Here is a 10249-nt window from a genome sequence, read left to right as displayed (position 1 = left end):
CACTTTTCTGAGAATAGAGTATAGAAAAGGAGATCGCTAAACTGCAAGCTAAACCCTGTTTTCAGAAAACAAGCGCGTTTATCCACAGTGGAGAGAGAGCGCGTGTGCACATGGTTGCCAGGTTGACAAAGATAGGTAGCACACTTAGCAGATATTTTCGTATTGCGCACAGCGTGAAGCTCTGTTTCGGGGATTACGTCTCTTTATATCAGGCAACTCAGTTGTATTCCTCTGCGGCCAGATTAAACCTTGTTGTAGCCTATATATGCTCTATTCATTCTTTTTTAGAAACCTTGCACTTTTCTGCTCAATTTTAAACGTTGTAAAATTTTAAACAAATTAAGCGTGGTCCACTGCTGCACACATGCCACAATATCGATACAGGGTCAGCTGTATCGATGCTCGTATCGTCAAATCTCTGTGACGATACATCGTCGTATCGATATTTTGAACACAGCACTAGTCAGCACTGTTTATAATAGAGAATTCTGTGCAGAATTTGAATGATTCTCACTAGATCTCGCAGCAACCTTATCATTGTGCGACGAATTCAAACGCTTCTCACTGGATCTCGCAGCATTGTTGCATCTGTGCAGTAACAGTGTTGCGAAATCAACTTTGGCTCCCGAGTAAAGCTGTTCTGAGCTCGGACAAGTTTGTTTGCATTGTCCGAGCTGATAAATGGTCCACGCTGCACAGCTGAAATGTAGCACGGTTTATTTTAATGTTTCTCATATGCAACAGAAATGTCAGCGCTTATGAGTTGGACAAACGCGCTGGTCACACCAGTTTAACAAAAATTTGTTGCACAAAAAATGGTTGCAAAATGCGAACATTTGGTCGCAGTCTGGATCCCTGCATCAAATCTTTTCTGAAGACAGTCAAAACCTTCAGAGTTTCATTCATATAATTAATTCATTTGTATAATTCCCTTAGCACTTTTAAAACCTCCCAGCTTTTCCGCCATGTTTTCACACATAAAACGAAACTACTCTGCATTATGTGTGCACGTGACACTGTTACTTAAAACTTGGCTTTATGCTGGGCAGTATTTATTTATCCTCAGTTGTTCAAATCACGGTAATCGAATACAGTTTTAATGATAATTAAAATATGAAACGGTAATACTAACCGTGGGAAATTTCATCATGATTTATCGTCAAACTAGTAATCGTTCCATCCCTACTTGCAAGCATTAGCACATGTTAGCATGCTAAATTAAACTTTTATTTACCTTATGTGACATGGTGTCAGAATAAAGCACAAGGACAAAATAGTAAAAAGAGAAGGAAGGAAGACCTCCATTGGTTCTTGCACAGTAACTGATTTTCAGTGGCATACAGCACACTCCACAACCTAAACATAGGCTCCACTCTTCACCACAGTGGTAATCCCACAAAACATCAACCAACAACTCTTCTAAATCCCAACATAACAAAACACTAAAGAGAAAAACTAAACTCTCCCTTTTCTCATATTGCTAAAATACACATAAAATAGCACTTAATTTCAACAATAATTCTACCCATTCAGTTCCTTGCCAAGAATGCTGGGAGATGGAAATCCCCAGCCTAGTTTTAGCAATGCTATGTTAATGCTAGGAAAAAAAGATTAATCCCAAATCATTTACCTTTACTTCGGTTTCATAAATGTAAATGGATAGCACACAATTCGGTTAGTTTCCAAAAAATTATTTTCCTTCACAATTCAGTTAGTTTCCTTCTATTTCATGAAAGCTCATTTTAATCAAGTACAGTGAGAAAGCATATGTTAATGGATGCTAATGACAGGTGTAAAGTGGCTCATACAAATGACATCTCTTTTATTTTTTACCCAAATTACATTTACATTTTCTGTATTCTGTTTCTGGAATTTATGTGGTGTCATTACATTTTATAATAAAAAGAGTTAACAATATGCCACTTAAAATTATTAGTAGGGTTGCACAATATATCGAAAATTATCAAAATATCGCAGATGTAAATATCGTGATATGCATATCGCAGAGGCATGCGATATTTGAATCATTTTAATAATAGGCTACTTCAATCAAAATGTTGCAAACGGTCAACGTTTTAGGTCGACGCATATAGTAGAGAATTGCTTGACATTAAAGGTAATCGTTCCATCCCTAATATACAGAATTATGTCAAAATACCCGTCTTGACAATCATTTTGTAAACGCAGTCAGTTATGTTTTATGAATGAATGTAAACAGCTGAGAAAGAAATCGGATGTGTATCATCATACTGGATCCGTGCAGTCAGTCTTAAAGGGACAGCAGTATATAAATACCTGCTGCTGAATATGTCACTAATGTTAATCAAAACACAGCTTTAACAAAGATTAATCTAAATGTAATTCATACAGTGAACACTGTGCAGTGTTATTTTACAATTAATTATTACATTTTTGTACCTGAATACTACTGTTTATTTTAACTATGTTTGTAATTTGTGTATTTGTTGTTTTTGTTTTGTTTTGTTTGACTTTCTTAGGCTATAGTTTTTGCTGTAGTATATGAAGAAGTACTTAAAGTGCACTTTAGGTAATAAACAAAACAAAGTTACATTGATATAAAATAAGTGGCATTCTTTGTTTGTTCACATTGATGTTAAAATTACATTTTCTGATTTGTGACATTACTTTTTATGTAATGCTAAAACACTGCTGGTCACTTTCAGAAGCTGTAGTGATGCTTTATTTTCCAAGAAAGAATGAGGAAGTGAAACATATAGGCCTAATGGTTATATCATTTTCATTTTTAAATATTTTAAAATATAATTTTAATTGATTTTACACACTTAAGTCAATATCGTATCGCATATCGAATATCGCATTATTTAACAAGGTATTGCATATCGCATTTTCCTTCAATATCGCACAGCCCAAATTATTAGCATTATTTTTTAGGGTTGAGTGATATATCATTACCAGTGATGTTGTATATTTAATTGTGCATGCTAATTAATTAATACCTAAATTTAGCTGTAGTGTTTAAATTTGTTTTTTCTTGGTGTTTTATTTTTTATTTATTTAGACAAAATAGCATAGAATTTTAATATTGGTCATTTGTTTGTTATAGGCCATGACATTTAGAATTTTCCCTGCATCAAATTTCTATTTAATATAATTTAATCACATTGCATTCTAAAATGTGACTATGCCATATCATGATTGAATCTGATTAATGTGGAGCCCAAATTTTGATTCATTTAATTTAAAATGTGTCTGTGAAAGTCTGTGAAAATCTGGTTCTTCTATTTTTCTGTCTGTGTTTTTCGCAGAAAAACTAAATTTAAGTGACTAATAAGTGACTACATTTTGAGAGAAACGTGGGTTTTGGGAAAATCATATACCATGTTTATTATTGAATTTTCTAAAGCAATGTAATGGCCAATGAGAACATATGCTGAGAACCCTGCTAGACAACTTATTTAGATGTAGCTTCTAAAACATTATGGATTAAGAAGAGACAAGCATGCAAGGCTTAAAGTACAAACGACAGAAATGTATGCACAAGGCCCACAAGCAAATACTAGACAGCTGTTAGAAAAGCCAAGCTGAATTACCACAGACATACAATGAATTAATGTGGATAAAAAGAGTTTCACAGGCTTCTCATTTTCACCATTTACATATGATTGATATTCCACTCACTAACTCTCCAATGAATTAGTTTATCTCATCTAAGAGACAGAATCACCACATGAAATCTTTGAAACCACCACATCAATAAATCAATGACTCAAAATAAACCATACATTTTCTTAAACGGATGTCAAACTAGGAACAAATGATTACCTGGAACAAGGCCCAACTCACAATTACCACCTGACTAAGAGTACTTCTACAATGTAAGAAACAGTCCTTGCTATTATCTTAAAAAGAAATAAAAGAAACATGGATTGAAGCATAATAGCAAAAGCCATCTGAACCAGCATAATGTTGACTAAATCATATGCTACTCTTCAGTGGCAATCAATTACACTTAAGCGTGATAGTTGTGAGAAGTAAGAAAATTATTCTTGGCACGACTGACTGTGAGTGACTGAACATCTCTTGAGGGCATAATAAAGAGAACCACATCTTAAACCTTTTAGACCTGGCATCCATTACTATGAATGTGCATGTGACTCTGCTTTAGATCTTGTGGATGACAGGTTGTATGTTTAACAGCTAATCAAATAGCAATATCGACCTTCATATTTTATTTTAGAAAAATAAAGCACATTGACGACAGACATAATGGCACTTTAGCCAAAGTGCAAAAGTAATGGACCTTTAAAACTTTTTTATATTAGCAGGCATCTCATAGCAGTTTGATAGATTTATTGTAAGTTTAAACTGATTTGTATAAGTCCTATTTCAACTGTAGCTTTACAAACTTTGGCCATTAAGCCTTAATTTTTAACAGATCTTTTTTTATGTCCAAAAATCCGGGTTTAAAGGAAATAATCCACAATCCTGTCCACAATTTGCTGCATGCCATGCTTTGTGGTCTTTTATTGTGTTGTTGTGAATGGACAATTAATCAGTGCCATCTATTTTAAACTACATTACATACCTTCTTTTCCATGCATTGCTCTTTGAAAAATCAATGCTTGATTAATTGCAAAAACCTGGTCTTTGCTGAGCAAAAGGATTATGTTGTCTAAATTAAGGAGCACACACAACATCATATCAGCATCTCTCTTTCACCTGATTATGTTCTTGTTCAACTTTTTGATGTATTAGAAAGCAGTAATATTGTCTGTAAAAGGGCAGACAACAAAGTGAGCTCATATTAGGAGCATAATGTATTATTAGGAATACATTAATAATGTGAACCAGCCACATGTATGGACAAACTGTCTGTCTTCACTGCCTTTGAATGCTGCTAGTATATGGCCATAAGAAATACTGAGACACTTTCTATTTTTCAATATTAGCCCTGAATCCTCAGACTAGACCTACTACACAGCAGTGTTCAGCTATGTCTGCCCATAGTGCTGTTTGTCAGGCTGGCTATACACATTGTGACAAATCACCAGCAGGCAGCCTTGTTAAAACACTGATGTGGTTTAATGGGTGATGTCCGAGACCTGGGTACATCTGATGAGCTTTCAGCAGACATTAGTGACCAGACATATCCACTAGAGCAATCACAATTCTGGCTGAAGTTTGCCTGTACTGTATTTCTTTTTCACATAGTGAAAGTTATTTCTAAATTAAATCTGGACTATGCAGCCTTTTTGGTTCTACGCTGGCTAAATCATTACGAACATCTCATCTAAAAGTTGTCGACATTCAGATACAGTAGGAGGCTAGCCTGAACCCACAAAGCCCAAAACAGCGACTTAATTCAGCTACCAAAGTGCCTGCAACAAACTGAAGAGAAAAACGAGCCTTCTTATGCATTTTCAGCCTCAGCCAAGCTCACCCATCCATGAAAATCCCATCTTAGGGAGAGAGGGGGTGAAGACCTGCGAGCACACACACATTCACTCGCACACAGCAGACAGTAAAGGACACGCTGCCAGATCCTCACTAAAGCCCTTTATCCTTATCATAACTACTCCCACAATTACTCACATGAGTGGTTTACCTGTTTCTGCCAAGCCATGCTGCATTTTTACTGTCCTAGTGATACGAAAACCTCTAGACACCAAACATTAACTGGGCCACTACAGACAGGCACACACAGCGGTTACATTATGCTAGAGTATGAGAGTGTGAGATGCAATATTTAAAGCATAGACAGATACACAAGGTGGCATGTTCACTATACACACACCGTCTGAAATAATTTCAAGATGACTACAAACAGCCGCTTCTGCCGTTTACTTTACATCTCTGGGCATGTTCATTAAAATCTTTGAGCTTTGAAATGGGAAGGACTCACTCTCAATGGCATAATGAGCAGACAGCATAACAAGAAGATGAGGCTGATTTAACTCCACTTACAAATTTACACAAAAAATAAATGGTCTTAATTACACAGATCAACTAAGTTTTCAGAAGTGCCAAGAGAGAAGATAAACTGCCTATTTAAATATGAGAACAGTGTCCCTTCTACGGTAATAAGAGCTCCACAACACACCAAGCCATATTAACATGCACATGATCCCACAACAAATACTTTATGTATAAAGTCCAACATTAAATATGCATGTTTTATACTCTAAGGGGAAATGTGTCTAGTAGTGATGACAAATCATTTCAACAAATAGTAGAGCTCAGTCTTGCTGTGCTATTGGATGAATGTTTTTTCAAAGGTCAATGCTAGCAATTGGAACACAAGGGTTACATACACACTGCAGCTACATTTGGTTGTCAGTTCACCTTTTAGTGCTTAAATCTGTTCTGTACACACAGAGTTCAGTAATTTATGGGAGTGACCACCACAACAGAATTAAGTCCTGAAAAATTCAGATAGTGACAACTGAATTTACAAAATCGAATGCAGTGCGTACTAAACTAAATAACTAGTTATTAATGACATATTTAAAATGTCTTCTTGACTCATTCGTGTTGCCAGATCTTGCCAGAAAAGACAGCAAACAAGAACAAGCCCATAATAAATGTAAATAAATCAAAATACTTTATCTTGGAAATAAGACCAAAATGTTCACGACCTGAACCAGCCTACTTTATTAATTCCATAAACTGTATGGCCTTGTGAGCCCAAACAAAGAATAAGTTAACATGGCAACACTTCAAGAGCGCAATCTGTGACTCAGCTTTCCCAACATAACAAAACATGACAGTTTTGTCGACAGTGGTTTAGTTAAAATTGCAAAACATATAAATTCTTTGGTCACTGTGTTACGTCCTGAGACGTATTTTATTTATGATTTGTTCTATGTGCTTTGTGGTGTTTTCTTGTTTGTTTGTTTTTCCCCCTTGTCTACTGCTACCATTCGCATGCAGGTGATTGGGTCCACCTGTTGCTGATTTTCTGCCCATTCACCTCAGCTCCACTGATTGGCTCCAGCCAGGAGAAAGCCAGCATATAAAGCCAGCACTGCCTCACAACAAGCTGAGAGGGAGAGGGTTGCAGATTGTAACCTGTCACACAGCCTTCGGTTCGCTGGCTCCAGATAATGTTATTATGTCTGTTGTTATTAAGTGCTAATCATTGGTGCCACTGTGGGTTTAGTTGGAGACTTGTAAGTTTTAGAATTTAAGTATTTTGTAAGGAAACTTGTAGGAAGGTGGGTGCCTTTTTCTTTCATTTCTTTTCTCCTGGTTATTTGGGAAGTCAAGGAGATAGGGAAGTTCATTGTTATTTATTTTCTTTTGGTTTATGTATAGGTAAGTTATGGTTAAAACTGAATTAGAAATCTTTTTGTTTGTTGTGTTGGTCTTTGCCCCCTCCTGAACCTTTATTTTTTTTTCTTATGATTTAATAAAAAGTTAAGTTTTCTTTTGAGGAAGGTGGGTGCCTTTTTCTTTCATTTCTTTTCTCCTGGTTATTTGGGAAGTCAAGGAGATAGGGAAGTTCATTGTTATTTATTTTCTTTTGGTTTATGTATAGGTAAGTTATGGTTAAAACTGAATTAGAAATCTTTTTGTTTGTTGTGTTGGCCTTTGCCCCCTCCTGAACCTTTATTTTTTTTCTTATGATTTAATAAAAAGTTAAGTTTTCTTTTGTTTGGAGGTGTGTTATTGGGGCTGGAGACAAGAGGTCCCTGTGCTTTCTCTCGCCAAAAATGTGTTACTGCTAGGTCCATTACCTCTAGACTAAGGGGGCTAGCATGTAACAAGTGGTGGCTCGTCCGGGATGCAATAATAATATTTTTGCCCAAAGTAATATTGCTTTGGGCAAAAATAGCGGCTATCAAGTACGATACGCCAGGATGTTGTGTTTACTGCGGTGTCAATCATGGAAATTTCAGTCAGTTCCCTCTAGACTAAGGGGGCTAGCATGTAACAAGTGGTGGCTCGTCCGGGATGCAATATAATAATATTTTTGCCCAAAGTAATATTACTTTGGGCAAAAATAGCGGCTATCAAGTACGATACGCCAGGATGTTGTGTTTACTGCGGTGTCAATCATGGAAATTTCAGTCAGTTCTGTTCCATAGACACACAAAATGTTAATTCAGTGGATTCACTCCCATTTTTAAATGCGGTTGTCACTCCCGAAGCTTTACATTGTGTACATAGCCAAGGTGTGCCAGATTTTACCCACCCCCTGTCACTTTCAGTTACTAACAACACATCTGATATCGACAACATACCCCCGTCAAAGCACTGACTCGTCAATCATCACAGAAAGCCCCAACATGAAGTCCCAAGGGAGGAGAGGATGACAAATGAAATCAAGAGGTAAATAAGTTAATCAATGGATGAATAATAGATTAGGCAGCAAGTGGCCCCTTCGAGCACTGCCACGAATGCAATATTAATAACCAGCTCTTACTGTTCGTCTCGGTGTCATCACTGACACTGTTAGGAGGAGCATGGGCTGAATAACACACAGCTGATCTGTACATTCGATCCGGATTACGGATTTTCTTCAGTCCTTCAGGAAGCCAAGAGAGAATGGATAAGAAAAAAAGAATTCTGGGAAAAGTACACATTCCCGGATGTACAACTTTGTCTTATTCTTTATTTCCCCCATGCACATAGCAGGAACTTATAAGAATGTGTACCAGGGTCAGCAATGTCGTGTCTGCCAAACCCCAGTCTCCTTCCCAACAGCAAGCCCATGCATCCCAAATGTGTCCATCTCCATGCTGAAGAACACCTCTCCCAAACAATATGCACCATTCGGCCTCAGAGTTCAGTGTGCCTATTTACTTCTCCCCCTTTTTTATCAAGCACATTCAAGGGATTACTTTGGCCTAAGGTGCTGCCTTGTGGGGAGAAAATGCAGTTTAATTTGCATGCAGGGGTATGGACGGGGAATATAAAAGCACTCAGTTCCCTTGTAACTTAAGACCACATGCACATTTCATTAACAATGATAAAGTATCATAAATGGCTCCAGATGTTAATGGCTAGAAGTGTTACACTGCCAAGAGAGAAAACAATCTAGACCACTGTATATACAGTAGTAACCCCAATGCTAACTGGTTTGTTCAAAATCACCTGATATGTTGAGCGTGTTTGCTTGTTTTTATTTTATTTTTTCACTTTTCAATCTTACTGATAAATCTGTAGGTGCTGAAATAAACAGTCAAGATACAGCCCCTAACAGGTAGCAATGAGGGCAGCAATCAAATTCATTGTGGTCCCAGGGATTTTTGGTGAGGCTCAATTTTAGTAAGCTACACCAATCGATGGAAGTTAATGTGTGTTTCTGTGTGAGGCAGGTAGGGAAGGATCGGGACAAGCTGAAAGGATCTGTCACAACTCCCCAGGAAGAAGTGGCATCTCCATCTATCTCTGCCATTCACCAATTCAATTAAAAAAAAAAATCTGAAAGCATATTCTCAAACTAAGAACTGTGGGAAAAGACTATGCAGAGATCTTTAAAAATTAATTTTCTACATAATGGCTCAATATGTCATAAATCCCTCTTTGGAGAGCTTGTATCCTTCTTGTTTCTACTAATAGTCAGTTGTTTTGATAAACAGCACTCTAGTATCTGAAAAAAAACATAAAATTCTAATAGATATAGAAATATGTTAAATGAAATTTGCCATAGTATATGCCATGGTTTACTCAAGAAGCATAATATTTTGACACACAAAGAGATAACTAGTTTAGGTAGTTAGCCTCAGTGCTGTTTTGAAAAAAAAAACTTAGATTTATATTTATGGTGTATTCTTAGCTGTCACGGTGGTAAAAAATGTAACAGTGAGCACTTAAGAAGCTCAATACCACCCCCTTGTGGATTTCTATATGTTCATATCCCGGGTTTGTCTGGAGTCATGTTTTAAAGTCACTTTATATTAGGATAATTTATTCTATCTATAGTTTATCAATATGTATAATATACTACACAAAAGTGAGGTTTTATGATCAAACTTATCTTTCACCTTCTACTAGGCTATTCAGCATCATGAAAATGGACAGTTTATCATCACACCATGATTTATCAACTCATTTTGTTGGAATAACGAGTGTGTGAGGATAAACACAGATGCTCTACAATCCCAAAAGCTCATCGGTTCTCAACTGGCGGCTCTTCCCTGCCTGCCTCCAAATTTTTCCCCTCGCACACTCTTGTCGTACTAGTAAAAAAATATCCCCGATGTTTCTGACTTACCTTCCGGCTTGTTTTCGGCAGCCATTTCCCCTCCGCGCGCCACATCCT

General features: G+C 36.8%; 1 protein-coding gene across 1 annotated transcript in view; it reads right to left on the bottom strand.

Annotated features, from left to right (window-relative positions):
• LOC107586544 (calmodulin-binding transcription activator 1-like) overlaps positions 1-10249 on the bottom strand; it is a 491571-nt gene extending 481322 nt beyond the window's left edge. The window contains exons 1-2 of the mRNA XM_016273968.1: positions 10202-10249; positions 8408-8509 (exon numbers count right to left, since the gene is read on the bottom strand). Of these exons, the coding sequence (XP_016129454.1) occupies positions 8408-8509; positions 10202-10226 (127 nt within the window). The 5' untranslated portion in view covers positions 10227-10249. The remainder of the gene's footprint in view (positions 1-8407; positions 8510-10201) is intronic.

This window comes from Sinocyclocheilus grahami, unplaced genomic scaffold, assembly GCF_001515645.1.
Source record: "Sinocyclocheilus grahami isolate Dianchi unplaced genomic scaffold, SAMN03320097.WGS_v1.1 scaffold83.1, whole genome shotgun sequence".
Lineage (NCBI taxonomy): Eukaryota > Metazoa > Chordata > Actinopteri > Cypriniformes > Cyprinidae > Sinocyclocheilus > Sinocyclocheilus grahami.
This window is presented reverse-complemented; position numbering and strand designations above follow the sequence as displayed.